Raw genomic sequence first — 22,646 nt, 5'->3', positions numbered from 1 at the left:
CACTAAAATTTGTCCTTTATACAATCAATGGCCATAACGGCTTGACTAATAAAAATATTTTTTTGGTAAAAAAAAAAACATGATCCAATTGTCGATTCCCACTAAAATATAGCATGCTAAAACACATCTAACAGTTGACAGTTCAGAGCTATCATAAACCAACTATAGGGCAAAAGAGGGCCTACTATTTTCAGTTCTCTTTGTTTCTCCTTGGGTCCCCATCAGGGCGGTTCACAATCACAAAGATCCCCCACAATCGAAATCGCATCAGAGGCAGAGGCAGAGGCAGAGGCAGAAGAAGGCTGAAAGGGGGAAGAAGGGAGGCATAGTCATATCCATCCCCATGGGGTTCTGGTTCACCACCATTCTGTTCGTGATGGTGGGCGTCCTCGCCTCTCTTCTTGGCCGACTCTGCTGCAACAGGGGCCCATCCACCAACCTGTACGTTTCTTCTGCCCTCCCTCTCTCTACATGAATTCATATGCAAGTCTGATTTTTAATTACAATTGGGGTTTCTTTCTTTCTTCTTGCCGTATCAATAGGATTGTCGTCGTCGCTTTTACTAATTTGATGGCACAAGTCGTGAATCTCTCAACGCCTGTCTCTTTTCTTTGTTCAACCTGTAAGTATTTGTTTCAGTTGCATGACATACTCAGGGATTTCGTTTCAGAAATCATAGGGGGAACTGCCCTCTTTTCTTTTTTTGGTCCTGAATGTGATAAGGATGCCCCGTAGACAGAACTTGTTGCCAATTGACCGGAGATTGCTTGCCATCGACACGGATCGAGTGCGATCTTGATGGATAAAATCTGTAATCGGCATCGAGCTAAACGTTATAGAAATTTCTAGGACTCTTGATGGATAAAACATGTGGCACATTAAGGTTTGATACTCTTAGAATTTGATAAAAAAACCCAAGATTCCTAATGATGATAACGGGTGGAATCGTGTTTCAATCGTTGTGTGCGGGAATCCTATTAACGGTATACTTTGACATGCGCAGTGCGCCTGTATGGGATGCACTTGGAGGGGCAAACACGGCTTAGTTATATGTAGAGCAATTCTAATACTTCAGAGCTTGGGGAATTTTGCTGTGCTGACAGTAAGTGGTGTAACGCTCATTGGATTAGCTCTAAGAAGGTCATTGTGCTTATTGAATTTGAGCAGTTATAAGGGCTCTGATGCACTGAACTAATGTGGTTTCTTCGTCAAATCTTGATGACTTGCACCCTTTTGGGTACAGGATGTGCATGTGCCTGCAAAACAATCATTGATCCCATTCTTGTTTTTATAGATGTGTCTATGAATGCGTAATAGCGCGTCATTGAGGATGTCATTGTAATCAGTTTCCCGTGCCACAAGTGCCAATCTCTTTTGGAATTGTGATTTATTTATGGGTGTTAACAATGGCACCAAGCATATGAATGTGCATGCTCAAGATAAGCATAAGATGAAACATTATTTCCATCAATTTGGATCGTATATGTGAGAAATTATCAGACGTGCCAATGCACATGCAGAATTAAATCACACACACGTGCATAAAGGATAATTTTTACGTGGTTCGATCAATATGATCTACGTCCATGATAATGGAACCTCTCTCTCTCTCTCTTTATCTCTTTCTTGAATTTACCAGAGGGAGAAGACCAGTTTATTTATAATGGAAAACTCAAGGGGGATGTCCCATACAGTTTCCTACTCTAGGTAGGAGTCCCACTTCATGTAGGTTAAATTCAGTAGTCTTTATCTTCTTTCTAGAACCTTCTTGAGTAGTCTTCCTTGATCCTGTAGGACTCTTGTTAATGTGATTAACAATCTTGTTGTGTTAAAGAATCCAAACATGTGGGACGTGTGGGCTGGCCATCTTCTTTTTGGATTGAATCATCTGGACCTGCAACAACAACTGAATCTACATCTCTAACATCCCCTCTCAAGTTCAATGTCCGGTGCATGACATTGAGCTTGGACGGGAAGTACTGAAACTGAGAGACAGACAAAGGTTTTGTTAAAATATCAACACTTTGATCCTTGGAAGAGAGATTCTTCACGTAAAATTGTTTCTTTCTCATTTTTTCACCCACAAAGTGCACATGAATTTCATTATGCTTACTTCGACTATGAAAGGTTGGATGTGCTGCCAAATATGTGGCACTAACACTATCACAACAAACAACAGGTGAAGAGCTGGTGGGGACATACAGTTCTTGAAGAAGGAACAAGGGATGGCAGTGGACTGGGGCGGGGGACAAGGTCTCCACCCCCGCCCCGTCTCAAAATTCTACCCTTCATCCCCACACAGGTTTTGATTTTAACCTCCATCCCCGCTTTATCTCCTCCATCCCCGGTCCAAACAGAGCGAAGCAGGGTGGGGCCCCGTTTCCCCTCGATCCATTGCCATCCCTAAAGAAGGAGAGGAAGGTTTACTAACAGGGATTGGGGACAGGGCGGGGCAAAATGAGGGAAAGCGTAAGTCCATCCCCGCCTTTATCCCCGTTTCATGTCCTCCATCCCTGGTCCAAACGAGGCGGGGTGGGGCCAGGCCCTGTTTCCCCTCAGTCCACTGCCATCCCTAGAAGGAACGAGACCCGGGTTATCTCAGCAGCAACATTGTCAACAACTCTATATTCCGCTGGATCGAGACACTATATGCTGTTTGTGGGAACTCCAAGACACCAAATTAGGCCCTATATAAGTAATATATCTAGAGATAGACCTACGATCTTCTGGACACCCTACCTAGTCAGCATCAGAGTACACAGAAATCCCAAAAGCTTTGGACGGCTTGAAGAGAAGTCCATACTGAATAGTAAGTTTCAAATATCGCAGGATACGTTTAACGACAGACCAATGTTCTAAAGTGGGACGATGCATATACTGACAAACTCTGTTCACACCGAAGGAGATATCTAGCCGAGTCAGAGTAACATATTATAGGGCGCCAACAATGCTCTTGTATAAGGTAGGATTATCGAACTCCGCGCCACTGTTGGCAGTGAGTTTGGTTGAGGCAGACATGGGCGTGGACACTGCTTTAGCTTCCAAAATATTGGATCTCATAAAAATATCCAAATTATATTTTCTTTGAGGAAGAAACAAGCCCTGTTGAGTGTACGCCGCCTCTACACCAAGAAAATAGTGAAGTTTGCCAAGATCTTTAAGAGCAAATTGTTGCCCAATAGAGGTGATCAACTCACGAATAACAGATGGAAAGTTTTTCGTGACTAGAATATCATTAACATAAACCAAGGCAATTTTTTTTATCTTACCTTTATTAGAAACAAATAACGAAGGGTCAGATTTGGAGCCAACAAAGCCTCTTCTGATAAGAGCATTACTTAGTTCTTGAAACCAAGCCCGGGGAGCCTATTTTAGACCATAGAGCGCTTTCTTAAGTTTGCAAACATGCCCATGAAATTGAGGACTTTCAAAACCAGGTGGTTGAACCATATACACTTCCTCTTCTAAGGTTCCATTAAGAAAGACATTGTTAGCATTAAACTGTCTAACCTCCCATCTTGCACTTAACTCAATAGTCAACAGAGTGCGAATAGTGGTTCGTTTGACCACAGGACTAAAGGTTTCAAAAAATTTAATACCTTCTTCCTGATGAAAACCCTTAGTGACTAGGCGAGCTTTATATCGTTCAAGAGTTCCATCAGCTCTTCTTTTAATTTTATAGATCCATTTGCAACCAACAAGATTGTGAGACCCATATGGAGGTACAAGTTCCAAGGTTTTATTTCTCATAAGAGCAACATATTCTTCTTGCATTGCATGCTGCCATTTGGGATCTTTAAATGCGTGTTTAAAGCTAGTGGTCTCTTGGTTACGGGTAAGTTCATTCAACAAGGCTATAAGAAACAAGTATTTAAACGTGTGATAGGCTTTAGGTTTAAGGGTCCCATCTTGAACGCGTGTAACCATATGTGAGTACGTTGTAGAATAGTAGGGACGACTTCAAGGTTTGGGTCAGAAATTTTTGGAGGCAAGAAAAAGTTCAACACTAGGAGTACTAGGCTGGTTTTTTCTGTGTTGACAAGAGATTCAGGGCTAGACTGGGAAGAGGTCATAGGAGATATGGATTGAGGGTCCACTGAAACACATAAAGGAGGATTGGGTTGACTGGATGGTTTTGGCTTTTCAATATCCATAGAAAACTTGTTTTCATCAAAGATAACATCTTTAGATATAATAAATTTATGAGACTGTGGCTCAAGACATATATCCATGATGATTATTGTTGTATCCCAGAAAAACATGTGGTTTAGACATAAAATCCAGTTTATTATCTTTGTAAGGATTGAGATTAGGAAAACACTCGCAACCAAAGGTCTTGAGGAATTTATAATTAGGTCTCTTTTTAAATAAGACCTCAAGAGGACATTTGTATTTAAGATTGGGTGTAGGCAGTCTGTTGACAAGGTAAACAGAAGCAGAGAAGGCATAGGTCCAAAATTTTTTAGGTACACTGACATGAGCCATAAGTGTAAGGCTTGTATCCACTATGCCTATGTTCTCTTTTAGAGATCTCATTTTGTTCCTGTGTGTGAGGACCGAAAACACGATGACCAACACCACAATCTTTTAAATAAGAGTCAAGAACTCTATACTAACCACCACCATCAGTGTGCAAAAATTTAATCTTTTTGCCAACCAAATTTTTGGCTAGGACTTTAAACCTTCTAAATATATTGGCAACATTTGACTTGTGATTCATTAAATATATCAGTAATATCTGGAGACGGCATCAACAAAAATAATATAATACTGGACCCCAAACATCTGAAAAGATAATATGCAAAGGCTCAATATTTTCATAAGATATGCAAGAAAAAGGTAACTTATGTTGTTTACCCTTCTGGGAAGCAGAACAAATATGAATATCAATATTAAAATAAGGCAAACCAAATCTTTGAATAACTTTTTGAACAATTTTCAAATTAGGATGTTCAAGTCTATTATGCCAAACATCTAAATCATCTTTTTCTCCTACATAAGCACTTTTATTTTCAATATTGCTAAACGAATCTATAAAATAAAGTCTATTCTTTTCTTTTTCCTGAACCAGCTCCTCTCCAGTTCTGAGTCTTCTGACGTCCTTAGCACTGCAATAAGAATGATGAAACTCGAACACTACTCCATTGTCTTTTGTGAATCTTTGCACAGAAAGCAATTTCTTTGTTATTTTGGGAACATGCAAGATATCACTAACAAGAAATTTAGAATTGCCAGATTTAAAAATTGAACTACCAATATGAGAAATTTGTAAACCTTTACCATCACCGATCTGTACTGAATCTTGGCCTTGATATTCTGAAGGAGTAGACAAGGCATTCAAATATGGAGATATATGATGTGAGGCTCCTGAATCAGGATACCACACATCTGTTAAATGTAATAATTTTTAACATATGTTTTTATATATGTTTACATATTCATTTCTTTACATTTTTGGTATATTTATAGTCTTGGGGTATTTTGGTCTTTTCACATATAAACACACAATAAGTGTATTTTTATTTTTTTCTTTTATTTATTTTTGTGAATATTCCCAGCCTCAAGGGATTTTTGGGAATACTTCATAGAGTTGTTGGACCCTACCCAACGACTATATTTCTAGCCGTTGGGTAGGTCCCAACGGCTCTATAGAGCCCTCTTTATGTGTATATATAAGGGGTGATCCCCCCTCTCCATGTATTCTTTCTCAAGGGAATTTCCCCAGTACAAGATCCTTTTTTATGTGAGTTTCAGCCTATAAGTGGCTTATCCTTGTGTGTCTTTGTATTGACCCATAAGAGGTCACATTCTCAAAGTGTTCTCTTGCCCATAAGTAGCTCTTTAAAGCATATACATCGGTTTGTGACATGGTATTAGAGCCTATTGACTCCTTAGTGATATTCATCCCGTTCTCAAGCATATTTTGAGGTGGTGTGCAGATCGGGCTTTGCCTCGAGAAACATACCTACCAACCTTCTTGAAGATTGATATTTTTATGAATACATAGTGACACTGGTGCTTCAAAAAGAGTTGAAAGTTTGCTCAAGTATTTATTCTTCTTCCTCTTTATCTTTCTTTCCTCTTGTTTTGTACTCTTTGGTTCTATGATCGAAAAAGAAGTTGTGACGGTAGTTTCAATCAAATTTGATGGAAAAAACTACAACTTATGAGCTACCGCTATTAAAAGAATCCTTGTAGGTAAAGGATTCTGGGAGTATGTTGATGGTTCCACGATAAAACCATAACTCACTCCCACAAAATCTATTAAAGAAAAAGTTCTCAGAGGAGAAGAAAAGAAAAAAGCTCTTATAGGTTATAAGAAAGCTTTGAAGGAATGAAAAATTGGCCTTGCCAAGGTACTTTCCTTGTTTATGGGAAATATGAACGAAGATACATGTGAAACTATTTTTGAGTTTGAAAGAGCCAATGAAGCATGACTCTTTATCAAACAAACATATACTCAATGCGATATTGCATTTAGGTGGGAGCTTCAAGACAAAATAAACAATTGTAAACAAGGAGACAAGAGTATTAGAGAGTACTTTGGCTCTTTAAAAAAGTTGTGGGATCAAATGGCTAAGTTAGAACCCATTTGGGAAACTCCCAATGATACTATACTTAGAAAGAAGCAAATAAACAATAAGCAATTTTTTCAATTTATAAGAGGGTTGCGACTCAAGTTTAAGCAAATGAGAAGCAATATCATTCATAGAAGACAAGATAAGCTTCCTCTTATTCAAGAGGTTTTAGCTCAAGTTTGCATGGAAGAGACTAGATTAAGGTCTCAAAATGAAATAAGAGAAGCTAAGGACAATGTGTTGGTTGTTTCAAAACCGGGAGCCAACACTCACAGATACAAACCCCCACGCTTTTATAAGAACAATAACTATGGGAAGAATCATATGTATGAGGGGAAAGGGGATGGAAGGAAAAGATAAGGTATTTTTTGTCATAATTGTGGAGAACCAGGTCATATCAAACCTTTTTGTCTAGAATTTAAGAACAAAGAGGAAAAAAAGGTTGCCACAGTTGGTACTTCACAAGTTGACCAAGACTCTTCAAACAAGACGATTTTAAATATGTCTCTTTCTCAACTTGTGGAAGCATTGCAACCTCTTCTCAAAGGACAATATGTGACCGGTGTCGCCGTCTCCTCCTCTTGTCCTCCAGATATGACTTATTGGCTTTTAGACTCGGTTGCATCATTTCATATGACTATGATAAATTTATACTTTCTAATTATAGAAGTTCTACTAGTAAGAGAAATGTTTGCACTGCCGATGAAACCTCTCTTGATATTAATGGAATTGAAATTTTTAAAAAATGTCTTAGTTTCAGCATTCCTCAAATAAGATTTGTTTCAAAACTAAATTTAAACTTACTTTCTGTTTCTCAAATCACTGTTATGGATGTAGAGTCTCTTTCACTTCTAACCAATGCTTAATATAGGATCTTCAGTCCGGGAGGCAGATTGAGAAAGGGCATAGAGAATGAGACTTGTACTATATAGATCCGTTGAAAATTCCTGTCAAGACTTTTTGCTTTAATGTTAAAAAATTGGATAAAGTTTTGTGGCATCAAAGAGTAGGACACTCTAGTATGTATAAATTATCCAATATTCCTCATCTGAGGATATTTTGTAATGAACAAATCTCTTGTATCGATTGTATTATTGTAAAGATGAAATAAATTCCATATCAAAAGAGGCCTTTCTCTGCTGCTAAACCTCTTGAATTAATTTATTTTGATGTTTAGGGTCCTCGTTTTGTTGCCTCGAAGGGAGGATATACTTATTATGCTATTTTTGTGGATGATTACTCTCGTTATACTTAGATATATTTTCTCAAACATAAATATGAAGTATTTGAGAATTTTAAAAACTTTCATAAGTTAGTAACAAATCTCTTAAAGTTCAATATCTAAGAGAAAATGAAATGCTTCATCAAAGGTCATGTGCTAATACAGTGCAACAAAATGGTTTGGCTGAAAGAAAACATCAGCATATAATAGAAATCACTAGAACTCTTCTCATATCTAAAAGTGTTCCCAAATACTTTTGGGTTGAAGCATTTCTCACCTTCGTATATCTTATAAATAGGCTACCTTCAAAAATTCAAAATCTTTCACTATATGAAAAAAATTATAATGTCTATCCTGATTATCCTAGACTAAGGATCTTTGGGTGTAGATGCTTTGTTCTCACCCATAAGAATGCTAAATTATCTCCTAAAACAATTCCATGTATATTCTTAGGATACGAAGAAAGCCAAAAAGGATTTAGGTGTTATGATACTAAAAATAACATACTTTATATTTTTAGGAATGCCACATTTCTAGAACAAAAAAATGGTTTTGACACGGTCTTATCCAAATCTGAAAATAAATACAAGTTTTTAGAAATATCTCCACTAAATGAAGACATGAATGAGATAACTTGCAACGAATTTCAAGCTACTGAGTCCCACGATCATCCAAATTTCATTCAATATCAAAGAAGACAAAATAATGAACAACTAAGTGCTTTTGAAAAATATTCAACCATAGAAGAACAAGAAACTATAAGAATTAGGCATTCAAAGAGACCACGAAGAGTCCAAGATAGATTTGTGCCATATGAATCTTTCAAACGTCACTATAGAGCTTGTTTAGCAAAAAATTATTCATACTATGAACCTTCCATGCATAATCAAGCAAAGGACTATCCTTAGTGGCAAACTGCTATGAGTGAAGAAAATAGAGCCTTAGAAAAATCTCAAACCTGAGAATTGTCTGATATATCAACCAACAAGAAATCAATAGGATGGAGGTGGGTTTCTAAAGTCAAAACTAAAAGTGATGGATTTTTACAGAGATATAAAGCTAGGTTAGTTGCTAAAAGATATGTTCAAGAATATGGTATTGACTACAACAAAACATTTGCTCCTGTAACACGTATGACTATTGTTAGAATTCTCATAGCCATTAGCCTATGTTAGGAAGCGGCCAATTTATCACATGAATATTAAAAATAAAATTTTAAATGGTAATTTAAAAGAAGAAGTGTATATAGATTCACCCCTGGATATAATGTTCCTAGAGAAAAAGTTCTACGTCTTAGAAAGGCTTTGTATAGTCTTAAACAAGCTCTAAAAGCTTAGTATGATCGCTTTAGTTCTGTTATGATTAAGCTTGAATATACTTCCTGTTATATTGATGCAGGTAATTGTTATTTTATTACTTTATGTTAATGATATGATCATTACTGAAGCATATAAGCAGGAAGTAAATCAAGTTGAATTGATTCTTAATCTAAGTTTTGAAATGACTGTCATTGGTTTTCTCAATTTTTCTTAGGGGTTGAGGTTGCATATTCCTCTCGAGGGTATCTGCTGTCTCAATCCAAATTTGTAACTGAAATTATTGACAGGTCTGAAATTACTGATGATAAAAGAGTAGATACTCCTGAAGTGCTAAATGCAAAGATAAAAATTGATGATGGAGAACCTCTGGAAGATCCTACTCCATATCGGTAGATGATTGGAGCATTGACATACTTGACTATTACCAGACCAGACATCCGTCAATTTCAGTACTCCTACCTCTCTGCACATGAGTGTTGTGATGCGGATCATTAGATATTTGAAAAATTGTGCTTCCAAAGGATTATTTTATTTTTCTCTTTTCTTAATTTAATTGCTTATTCTGACTCTGATTGGGGGGAGGCCCAAATGACCGACACTCAACTATTGATTTATGTGTTTTTATAGGAGTTTTCTTAATATCATAGAAATGCAAGAAGCAACATAAAGTATCTCTATCCTTTACATAAGCCGAATATCAAGCTATGACAACTATCACGACTGAAATTGTATGGTTGAGGCATTTTATCAAGGATATGGGAGTAATTATGACAGAGTCATCAAGACTATGTTGTGATAACAAAAGTGCCATTTACATTGCTGAAAATTATACTTTTCATGAGCGCACTAAACATATTGAGATGGGCTGTCATTATGTTCGTGATTTTGTTTTTGAAAAAGTCTATTTCATTGCCATAGATGACTTAAAAATATCAACTTGCAGACTTCTTCACAATAGCCTTGCCTTCTCCAAGATGAATGTTTTATTTCATATTAGGCAAACTTTCGATGATTCCACCATCAATTTGAGGGGGAGTGTCAAATGTAATAAATGTAAACATATATGTATATACATGTTTACATATTCATTTATGTACATTTTCTGTATATTCATAATTCAGGGGTATTTTGGTCTTTTCACATGTAAACACACAATAAGTGTATTTTTAATTTTAATTTTAATTTTTAATTTTTCTTTTATTTAGTTTTATAGATATTCCCAGCCTCAAGGGTTTTTTGGAAATACTCCATAGAGTCATTGGACCCTACCCAACAACTATATTTCTAGTCGTTGGGTAGGTCCCAACGGCTCTATAGAGTCCTCTCTATGTGTATATATAAGGGGTGATCCTCCCTCTCCATGAATTCTTTCTCAAGGGAATTTCTCTAATATAAGATCCTTTTTTATTTGAGTTTCAGCCCATAAGTGGCTTATCCTTGTGTGTCTTTGTATTGACCCATAAGAGGTAACATTCTCAAAGTGTTCTCTTGCCCATAAGTGGCTCTCTAAAGCATATACATCAGTTCATGACAATATCCTCTGCTAACACGCCACCTTGTGTAGTGCAGTAAGTAGGGGTATCAACATGCCTGGTTTACCTGAACCACACCCTATAGGGTCCGGGTATGCTGATAAATAATAAGACCCAATTAAGACCTGAGTCTGGACCCGAAGGTCCAATTAATACATGGACCCGAGTATAGTTTGTGAAATTTTATACCAGACCCAGATCCAACCCGAGTTTCGATTAAGAACTACAATTTTTTAATATAAAAATGATAAAAAATATGGTTTTACCAAGTATGGTCCGGGTCTGGTTCATGTAGTTCTTATCGGGTCCGGGTAGGGTTTTTCTTATAGTGGACCTGATACCATACTCAAAAACCGGGTCCAAGTTTGATTCCACCTGAGTCTGAACCAAATCCGACCCGTTGACACCCCTAACAGTAAGCATGAGGGGGCACAAACTAACTTTGTCTTGTAATCATTCTGCAGGTCTTGGCAGAGTGTCCTGGTTTATCGCAAAATTGACAGACGATATACTGCTACCCTGGGTTGTCTAACCACCTGGGAACTGGCGACCTCCATATTGGTTTGAGTTTGGGGTCTACCATAGAATCAACCCCCTCTCCCACGGCCTCTAAATTGGCCTTGGCGTCCACAGCCACCACGAGGATTGCTGTAATTTCCTCCTCTTTGAACATAGTTAGCTTTATGAGGTTCACTTTTGTCACCATCAAATTCTGAGAGATGGGCTTCTTGAGATAAAAGAAGACTATGAAGCTCAGTTAATCATATCGGGGTTGACTCAAATCGAATGCTAATAGACACTAAAAAAGAGTCATATTTACGAGGTAGACCCCCAAGCACGTGAAGAACAAAATTGTTGAAGAAGAGAAAAGAAAAAGACCTCATTACGTTAACCCTAATCTCTCTTAACTAGAGATTAGGGACAATAAGTGGATAATTACATAGAAGGCCCTTAAAATAATAAAATAAGAAAAAAAACTCTTCTAACTTTTCTAATTTCCAGAAAACCCCCTCACACCTATTTATTTTCTCTCAACACTCCCCCTCAAGCTTGAGCATAGATATCAATCATGCTCAGCTTGTTACAACACTTAGAAAATTCTGAGATGGGAAGAGGTTTGGTGAACACATTAGCAACTTGATCTTCCGAGGATACATGAATAGTGGATATGTTTCCAGTCTGTACCATATCTCGAATGTAATGTCAGTCAACCTCAATGTGCTTAGTCCTCTCATGGAATACAAGGTTATTAGCAATATATGTGGCAGCCTTATTGTCACACATCATCTTCATAGGTAGAGAAACTTGTACATCCAGGCAGGTCAACGCAGACTTCATCCAAATCATTTTTGTGGCAGTTTGAGCCATAGCCCTGTATTCTGATTCAGCGCTAGACCTTGCTACTACTGCTTGCTTCTTACTTCTCCACGAAATTAAGTTTCCCCCAACAAAGACACAAAATCCTGTGGTCGACTTCCTGTCATCTACAGATCCTGCATAGTCAGCATCTGTATAAGCCAAAACATCAAGAGAGGCACTCCTTGTAAACAATAAACCCTTTCCTGGAGATGACTTTAAGTATCTGAGAACCATCATAGCAGCATCCCAGTGAATTTTTCTCGGTTTATCCATAAATTGACTCAGCTTACTCACTGCAAGAGATATATCAGGTCTGGTCACAATAACATAAAGAAGCTTTCCAACCAAAGATCGCTATGATTTGTTGTCCACCTGTTCAGACTGTTCATCACAAAGGTGAACTCTGGGATTCATGGGAATAGTAGCTGGTTTTGCTCCAAGCATCCCAGTCTCCTGTAGTAAGTCAAAAACATATTTCTTTTGGGATAACACAATGCCTTCTTTATTTCTTGCCACTTCAATTCCTAAGAAATACCTAAGAGGACCAAGATCTTTGGTAACAAATTGTTTCTGTAAGTATGCCTTAGTATTATGAATTTCCTGCTCATTATCACCTGTCAAAATAATATCATCAACATACACAACCATAACAACCACCCCTTTTTCACCTTTCTTTATAAATAGTGAGTGATCCTAGGGTGATCTCTGGAAACCAAAAGCAGACATCACTTCAAACAATTTTTGAAACCATGCATGTGGACTCTCTTTTAAGCCATAGATCGCCTTCTTTAACCTACACACCTTATGACACTCCCCCTGTCGCTCAAAACCAGGAGGTTGCTGCATGTACACAAGTTCGGAGAAATCCCTGTATAAAAATGCATTTTTAACATCAAGCTGTGTCATGCTCCACCCATAATGAACTGCTACAGTAATAACTAACCTGATAGTGCCCAGTCTAGCGACAAGAGAGAATGTCTCAAAGAAGTCCACTCCATATGTATGTGTATAACCCTTAGCAACCAGTCGCGCTTTGTATCGCTCCACTGTGCCATCCAACTGATATTTAATAGTTTACACCCATTTACATCCCACAATGTCCACATTTGAAGGAGGATCTACAAGCTCCCAAGTGCCATGCAGAATCAGGGCATCCATTTCCTCCTGCATAGCTTGTCTCCATTTAGAATCCAATAGAGCCTGCTGATGATTGAGGGGAACAGAGGTAGCAGATAATGCAGAAATGAAGCTTTGCAATCTACGACCAAGTCGATCTGTTGACACAACCTTGGAAATAAGATGTAAGGTACATTGTCGTTTTCCTTTTCACAATGCAATTGGCATATCATCTGTAACCTCTGGATTATCTGCAACATTATCAGAACTACCAGTAGGATGATCAGAAGTATCAGGAATACTTACATCAAGAGGAAGAGAAGATGAAGAGCCATGAGGAGAAGCATGATGCCGAGAGTACACTAATGGAGGTTCGTGGAATCAAGATGAATTAGGTGTAGGTTGTGACTCAGGGACTGATTCCAGAGGAATAGGAGGAATGGGAAGTGGAAAGGAATCAGTTGCAACATTTTGTAGACGAGACCCACTACTGGAAAAGTAAGGAACAAACTCAAAGAAGGTAACATCCGCACTGACATACTCTTTTCTGGTAATGGGGTCATAACATCGGTAGTCCTTTTGGTTTTTTGGATAACCAATAAAAACACATTTGGTGGCTTGTGCAGATAGCTTATTTTGATTAGGTCCAAGTTTATAAACAAAGCAGACACATCCAAAAACTTTGGGAGTAACTCTAAACAAGGGACAATTAGGATAAAGTAGTTGAATAGGTATTTGATCTCCAACAGTAGCAAACGACATTCCATTAATAAGGTAACAGGCTACAAGAATCACATCCTTCCAAAAAGATGATGGCATGTGCATTTGAAGCATAAGAGATCTGACAACGTCAAGTAGATGCCTATGTTTTCTCTCAGCAACCCCATTTTGCTGAGAGGTATAGGCACATGTAAACTGAGGCTGAATACCATTATCCTGATAGAATTGCATTAAGTGGATAGTTTTGAATTCAAGAGCATTGTCTTTTAACGAAGGAACTGAACTGAGTTTTTATTTCAAGAATGAAAGATTTGATAATACATGGAACTTCGGATCTCTCTTTTATTAAAAAGACCCAAGACAATTTGGAATAATCATTAACAATAACAAGGTAGTACTTGCACTGGGACCGACTCAAAACACGACAAGGTCCCCCCCACACATCGACATGAATAAGATCAAAAGGACTTAGACTAGATTGACTCTGACTCAAAGGAAAAGAGGTTCAGTGATGTTTCCCCAATTGACACACTTCACACTGAAAGGACGCCCCTGGAGAGATCTGTGGAATGACTCTACAAAGCTTCGATAATGAAGGATGAGCCAACCTGAGATGCCACTGAAAAGGATCAGAACTCGACTCAGCACTAGAGTGTGCTACTCCAACTGGCTGTGAGAGGTAGTAAAGTCCGCCTTCCTCATGGCCTCCACCAATCGTCCTACCCGTCAGTAAATCCTGAAACACACAAGAACCAAGGTCAAATATTACATGACACTGAAGCTCTTTAGTAAGACGGCTCACTGACAAAAGATTCTTTGGAAATTGTGGAGCATGAAGAACATCCTGAATTTGTAAGGTGGGTGTGAGAGACACATCTCCTTGCCCTTCAATAGGAGACATTCGTCCATCTGCAAGTGTAACCATGCGAGGCGAAGACATAGGACGTAATATAGAAAAGAGATTGGACTGCCCACAAAAATGTCTGGATGCCCCTGAATCGATAAGCCATAACTTACATTTATCAGACATTATAGTACCTGTTGAACATGTCACGTCAGACATTACAGTAGAAGTCGATGCATTTACAGATCGCTGAGCAAGAAGCTGATCATATTCAACACGACTGAAACTGAGAGTAATGGTGTCGGTGGAGGAGGAAGGAACCGAATCTGAGTTAGAAGTAGCAACTTGAGCAACTGCCTTAGCATTAGCTTTAGTAGATGGTAATTGAGAAGTGGGACAACCATGTTTGTCCCAACATCTATCCTCCAAATGGCCCTGTTTTCCACAATATGTACACTGAAGTCTATCACGTCCTCCACCACCTCGTCCACGACCACGTCCTCGAACAACATTGGATAATCCATGGCCACGTCCACTAGCAACAAGAGCTAAGGACTGTGTGTCATTCTGAGATTGAGGAAGAGTGACTGCAAGTCGATTCAAGCGATTATAAGCATCAGCAAGAGTTGGAATGTCTGACCCAGTCAACATTTGTACTTTGGCAATAAAATAATCAGGTGATAGACCCGACAAGAAACGAGCAACCATAGTCTGCTCCTGATGAACTTTATGTGCTGAACAACAGGGAGGGCATACAGAATTGAGTCGTTCATAAGCAGAACGAACATATGCATAATATCGGGCAAGACTTTGATCCCCCTGCTGCAATTTAAATATATCTTGCTCAATTTGTAAGGTTCTGCTCACATTCTTGTCTTGGAAATACGTACCACGTAAAGTGTCCCACATATCTTTTGCAGTAGTATAATAAATTAGTTGGTCAGCAATGTGGGGCTGAACACTATTCATAATCCAAGACATTACTATATCGTAATCCTCTTGCCATGTAGCATATTTTTCAGTCTTCTCTGCTGGTTCCTTTTCCAACAAAATATGTTTTCGTCGATGTCCAGACACCGACATCATAAATGTCCTCGACCATCTCTCATAATTAGTATCATCCAGTTTGACAGATGAACCATACGAGAACGGATTAGAGAATGCCTTATATTCTGGAGCAACATCAATTTTCTGTCCAACTTCACTTATCTTGTCGTCAGCCATGGAATCAGTCTTGAGACAAGAATCTGCTCTCTGATATATATATATATATATATATATATATATATATATATATATATATATATATATATATATATATATATATATATATATATATATATATTCAGGTAGCACCTCCACCAATCAACCAATAGAGATCTGATCAGGCAACATAGATAAATCTGATCTGATCGGAACATATCACGACACACTTAGATGGCAAATCTAAGAACGACACCAGCAACTGGTTGAATGAAATGAAACCAACCACACAAAACTTCAGATCTGATTGCACAACACACCCAGATGACTGATCTAATAATAATAGCAACAATTGATTGAATAAAATATCAAATATAGCCATATCCCAACTATCTCCAACGCAACTAATTGATGTATTTCAGATCCGAAGAATCTCACGACCAGAAAACAAGTAAATATATCATTCACTCACCTTGACATCTCCACATCAGATGCACCCAACTTGCCAACACATCAGATCTGCATGTCTACAGTGCAACAACAAGAAAGATCGAGGGAGTCTGATCAGATCTGCATATCAGGGCAGATTAGACCAGATCCCTAATCGTGTGGTAAAAAAAATATCACAATCAACTGAAGAGGTCGATTAGATGGAACAAAATATTTGGAAAAGGAACTATCGAGGACGATTAAAGGAGAGGAATCAAATCTGGTGGGTGTCACAGCCTCCCGGACGTTGAAGGCTCTGATACTATGTTGAAGAGGAGAAAAGAAAAAGACCTCATTACGTTAACCCTAATCTCTCTTAAATAGAGATTAGGGACAATAAGTGGACAATTACATAGAAGGCCCTTAAAATAATAAAATAAGAAAAAGAACTCTTCCAACTTTTCTAATTTCTAGAAACCCCCCTCACACCTAGTTATTTTCTCTCAACAAAAATCTTCTTCCTGAACAGGCTTTCCCACAACATCTAGTTGATGTGAGATTAACTTTATTTTCTGAATATATTCATTCCTTTCTTGAAGCATTGAAGTTGTTCTTTTAGTTGCATAACTTTGTCCTGTGAGTGTGCTGTTAACACACACACACACACACACACACACACACACACACACATATATATATATATATATTCCTCTTTGTACACCATAATACCCGATAGGGGTATGTATTTTCTTCTTTCTTTTTTTTTCTGTATTTCTTTTTTTTTTTCTTTTTTAATTCCTTTATTTTAAGCCACATAGGGGGGCCCACCATAGAGTCGTTGGGGGCTCCCAACGACTCTATTGGGAGCTCCCTTCTGGTCCCTTGATTGTATAAATAGGGGTACTCCCCCTTGTGCTTTGGTATGTTCTTAAGAGCTCCTCTAATAAAAAGAGTGTATCTTTTTATGTGTCGCCTTCTTGTAAGGTCTCTTCGAATTATCCCTTAGTGGATTGCCTCCTTGTGTGACTTTGTGCCAAATTCATTGTTGGACTATGTCACATGGGTGCGGGTGCGAGTGCGGCGGTGCGGCAGGGGCAAAAATGTAATATATATATATATATATATATATATATATATATATATATATATATATATATATATATATATATAAGGAGGGTCTGGGGAAAGGGAAAAAAATCTGTATAAAAAACAAAAAGAGGCAAAAGCAAACCCTGAAAAGTTTAGTTTTCCGGTTTTAATGGTCAAATGTGTAAGTATGGTTAAGAAGCTAACATTTAAGCAGTTAAGCTGTTCTTATATATATACTAGTTCCAAATCCAGATCTGCATCATCAAATCCTTCTGGATTCAAAATCGGATCAACTGTAATTCAGTTTGTATCCAACCTACTTTCCCCCCTACTGCAAGGCGTTTTTCAATTGGTGGCCCAGGTCATGGATTGCATGTCAGCATACAGGTTTAAGTTGGATATCGGACTGGTGTGGGTTCGTTTTTTGTTCGGATCTGGCATCCCAGTCAAGATCAGTTACACCATATTGGAGTTGGTTATTTCCCGGATCAGGTGCGAATTGAAACCATAGTGACCCACGACTTGTGAACAGGTCACGTATGAATATGACCCAACACCAACTAAGATCGGATTCAGTAGGGCACAAAAAGATGCAGACTGACACAGACAGACACTCACATTGGCGTTCACGCAAAACCCTGAACCCTCTCTCTCTCAGTCTCTCTCTCTCTCTGAAAATCTATGGCGTCCTTCCCAGAAAACCCTGACTAATGGCGAAAATCCGGCGAGAACATGGCCGGAAAACGGTTGTCTACATTCCTCTTCGCCATCGCCTTCTTCCTCACCATCTCGTCTCTTAGATCGGCCTCCAAGGCATCGACAGCAGAAAACACAGCGGTCCACGCCACACCCCCAACCCATCACCGGCATTCTCCTCCAGATTCCGGAAAGGGAACAACGATACACTCGAGAAGACCTTCGGTCGAGCTCGAATCCCTTCAGAGATCGGAGGTTGCAGAAAACTGGACCGAAATGACCCTGGGTGCGGTCAACGCACCCAGGGTCGGGTTGACCGCACCCGCACCCGCGTCGAGTCACGTCGACGCGGGTGTGGCACCCTGCTAGCCGAATCCCTGTTACATAGTTGTTGGACATTGTGAATGCATTTGCATTCTTGATTCTTCCACATACTTCATTACATGTGCAACATATGCTTCCTTGAGAGCCTTCCAAACCTCATAAGAGGTATCTAAGTCCATAATCTGAGCGTGGACAGCCTCAGAAAGCGAGAAAATTATCCAACTCAACAAGAGTTGATCATGTCTTCTGGACCATGTCCATCTTGAGTAATAAACTTAACATATTTGGTTTTTGATCCATCAATATAACCATGCAAATCATGTAATCAATAAGGGCTTAAACTAAGAGGCCCATAATTCATAGTTATCAGTAGTGAGCTTAGTGCTTAAGAAATACTGAAATGTATTTGGAATAGGGAGCGATTGGAAAGGAGATGACTCAATCTTATTCTGATTATTCTGAGAGGTCTCCATGTACGTACCAGATGTAAGGGATGGGCACACAAAACGATGATAGCAACAACAAAGTCAGCATGGCACACAACACGATGGTGGTTGTTATAGCGCTGATACTATGTGAAATTACCATACTTGCCAAACCACATGCAAAATTAAATCACACACACACATAAAGGATACACGAATTTTGCATGGTTCGATCAATATGATCTATGCCCATGATAATGGAACCTCTCTCTTTCTCTCTTTCTTGAATTTACCAAAGGGAGAGGATTAGTTTATTTATAATGGAAAACTCAAGGGGGATGTCCCATACAGTTTCCTACTCTAGGTAGGAGTCCCACTTCATGTAGGTTACATTCAGTCTTTATCTTTTTTCTGGAACCTTATTGAGTAGCCTTCCTTATTCCTGTAGGACTCTTGTTAATGTGATTATCAGAGTCCTCTTGTGTTAAAGAATCCAAACATGTGGGATGTATGGGCGTTCTTTTTGGATTGGATCATCTGCACTTGTGGCAACAACTGGATCTACATCCCTAACTATGAATGGTATGATCAGAGTAGAAATTGGGCTTAAATGACAAGCTGGTATCTTTTGATGAAAATCTTTACTGATGCAAGACACACATTTAAAACATTTCATCAAATGAAGTTAACATCATGCACGACCCAAGTATATGGATATCTTTCAGCTATACCTTGTGTCTATTTGAACAATATTTTCATGCATTTTCTCTTTAATCATAATCAAATGAAGTTATATCTTTTTGTGGAGGCGATGCACAACACGAGTATAAGGATATCTTTGAGCTATACCTCCTGTGTCTGTTTGAGCAAATTTTGACATGTATATTCAATGGACTCCAGGCTACATATACTTAACATCAATCATATATTTAAGTTTCTTCATGCTTTTGTGTTGCAAATTTCCAATTATGAATAGGCTGTCCAATATCATGCATGTTTGATAAATCTCAATGATTTGTACATTGATGTTTCAGCTTTCTTGGTCTCTGTGCATCCTTTTGTGTTGCTGTTGACAAATTGATGTTTCATATTCATCTGGCCCTTGGAAATCATTTTGTTCATCCTGCAATTTGAGGTTTTTTTTTGAAATAAAATATTGAGAGTTTACGATAACCCGTGCTTTCATATGAGCATTTAGTTCATCCTCTACTCAAACTCCTCCAATAAACTATATTTGGTGTATGTATGATGTTGTTAGATTTTTTTCCATGAAATGCTTTAAATCCACCACATTCATTTTTATCCTTGCAGATTGTTGCAAACGGTGTGATATCTTGCTTAATAAGGTTATATTAGCAATAAAGAGTCCGTTTAATCTTCTTAATGTTTTTCTAGTTCACAATGTTTTCTGGCTTTTGTGTCACAAGTGCAACTCTTGTTATCTTTATTCCTCTGATGTTTGGTTTTCGTTGTTATGTTGAATTTATTTTACATGATTGATTTTTTCTTTGGTTATTACAGGCTCCATTTGACATTGGTGATCACGACAACCATTTGTTGTTGGATGATGTGAGTTCTTTCCCTTCATATGGGTACTTCACACACACACACACACACAGGATTATGTGCTTCAAATGCTTAAAGTTGATTCCTTTGTCAGCATAAATCTGTATAGCAGTAACTCTATCCTTGAACAGCTTGAGACAATTTAGTTGTAGCATTTGACTTATACAACATCCAAATTTCCAAACTTCTAAACAAAACTAAACAAATTCCATTAGCTTTGTGGTGGCATGTTTCTAGACCTGTCACATTGCACTAAAGTTTGGTTCACCACTGAATTGGCATTGCTTATTAGTCATTTCTGTTGCTGCTTCTACCGCAAGCTTACTTTTTTTCCCATTAAATTTTTTGGAGAGGAAGAGGGGAAAGGTATATGAGACGCCAAACATGCCAAATACTTCATGAATATATGCTCTTTGATTCTAAGGTTCTTTTGACACAGTCTATTTTCATGGGAAGTTACAATTGCACCTTTGATTTTGATATAAATTTTCTACACCATTTTCAGTCTTCCTCAAGTGTGAGCATGAAAAACTTTAACTGAGTTTCTCTTTGGGAGAACTTGGATTAAATTATCTGTTCTTGGATTCTTTGATATTTAATGAATCTGATCTCATCTTATGATGCTGGGAATGTCTGGATATGCTTCATTTTGTTCATGTATAAACTGGTGAGATAGCAAGAGTGTTCAAATTGCTTTTATCAAACTTTTTCTCTTCTCTTTGGCAGGTGGGCCATAGTATATCTAGCACAGTTGAATCCATTGATTGTCCCCATCCTTAATGAAGGAGAGTGAGGAGAGGATATGATGGCCAGTGGATTTCTGTTTTATGGAAATGTGTTTGCATATGGACTTTCACTGCTTGGGATATTCGTAGAACATTAATTGTAATGTATCATTCTTTTTAATGGTCTTGCTTCACGGTGGACATCAGTGCGGTCTTTTGGCTATACCTTATCATTACGTTCTCACCCTTTTTGACGTTGTTTGGATCTGTTAAGGAGATGTCTTTGATTAGCAAGGATTGTAATGAAAATAAAATGTAGACGTTCTTTGTGTTGTTTTCTTGGCTGCAAATTGGCCAGTCACAGAGATTAGTAAGGTTGAGTTTGCTGATCTCTTGCATGTAGAACATGGTTTGTGATATCATTTTTATGCAGTGCTCTGCACTTTACAGCAAAAATCTACCCAACCATTCATCTGAGATTGATGGAGATGGTAGCACTGAGATTGTTTAAGCATTGACAGTAACATTGATACTACATTTTCAATCCAGATCATGTCCCCTGTTGTACTTTTTCCAAATGGAGTTACTCCATGAAGATGGTTGTATCCCTGTTCGCAGCTGTATCCATGTGACCCAGTTTGCAGTCCTTCACTGCATATAGAAGAGGCGAAATGAGTTCTTGACGCATTGGTGAGCTTGAATAAGAAGTCATGGCCGTCCTTTTCTGCCACCAGGCTTGGTCCATAGCTCCAAGCTTACCCCTGATTCGGTGATTTCTTACAACTTTATCACTTTTACGCATAAACAATCGTGTGTAAGTTCCCTCCGATTCATTTTTACTGGTTAGGGGTGCGGTAGATGACATCCAAAACGTGGTTGAAAACTAAGAGGTAAGTTTTAGCTATGAACTTTTTTTTTTTTCGATAGAGAAAGCTGGGGTTAGGGAAACCTCTACCAGTTATACAACCATACCATTGGGGGTTCGACCTTGCAACGTCCCAACACAAGGTGACATGCACTAACTGCTCTATGAACTTAATTAACCCTTTTAAACCAAGTTTGGTGGTCTATTTTGATACCACCAAACTCATTTTTTTTTCTTTTGTGTGTTTTAATTCACCCTCGATGGGTCAATAAAACTCGGAGGCTAGGACCCCTCATTTTCAGGGCTTATGCTGGGTTTTGGCTTTATGCAAAGAGATATAGTGCCCTTTAAAACTTGATTTTTGAAAAACCATGTTTAAAGCCTAGGGGCAGATTTTCATAATTTAACTTGGTCTTTATGCAAAATTTGGGTTCAATCATAACTATGGCTTGTATTTGTCCATAGATCATAAAATCTATCCACATAATCTTATTTGGTCGTTTCGGTAGGCATGCTTTTCCTGAACATGAAAGCCTACATGTTCCGGGGCAATCATGTTAGTCAAGAGGAAAGTAAACAATCATCTGCCTTCTAGAAGGAATAAGGAGTGTCAATGGGTCTGATCTGATTCGGA

The 22,646-nt window shown here is 38.3% G+C and overlaps 1 protein-coding gene across 1 annotated transcript; it reads left to right on the top strand.

Annotated features, from left to right (window-relative positions):
- Positions 1–214: 214 nt before the first annotated feature.
- On the top strand, positions 215–21,349 carry LOC149843228 (V-type proton ATPase subunit e1-like). The gene is made up of 3 exons (XM_090001746.1): positions 215–441; positions 20,378–20,425; positions 21,149–21,349. The coding sequence occupies exons 1-3, from the start codon at positions 344–346 to the stop codon at positions 21,213–21,215; spliced, it is 213 nt and encodes a 70-aa protein (XP_089857872.1). The 5' UTR covers positions 215–343; the 3' UTR covers positions 21,216–21,349.
- The last annotated feature ends 1,297 nt before the right edge of the window (positions 21,350–22,646 follow it).

The sequence above is a fragment of the Nuphar pumila genome, chromosome 3 (genome assembly GCF_984573655.1).
Source record: "Nuphar pumila chromosome 3, dmNupPumi1.hap1.1, whole genome shotgun sequence".
Classification (NCBI taxonomy): Eukaryota; Viridiplantae; Streptophyta; class Magnoliopsida; order Nymphaeales; family Nymphaeaceae; genus Nuphar; species Nuphar pumila.
Note: the sequence above shows the minus strand (reverse complement) of the source record. Positions and strands in the feature narration are given on the sequence as shown.

What these genes read in the sequence shown, in the direction of transcription:
- LOC149843228 (XM_090001746.1), top strand. Translation starts at nt 344, where the DNA reads ATGGGGTTCTGGTTCACCACCATTCTGTTCGTGATGGTGGGCGTCCTC. An exon ending in AGGGGCCCATCCACCAACCT is followed by an intron (nt 442 to 20,377) that starts GTACGTTTCTTC and finishes TGGTTATTACAG; the next exon opens with GCTCCATTTGACATTGGTGA. An exon ending in ACCATTTGTTGTTGGATGAT is followed by an intron (nt 20,426 to 21,148) that starts GTGAGTTCTTTC and finishes TCTCTTTGGCAG; the next exon opens with GTGGGCCATAGTATATCTAG.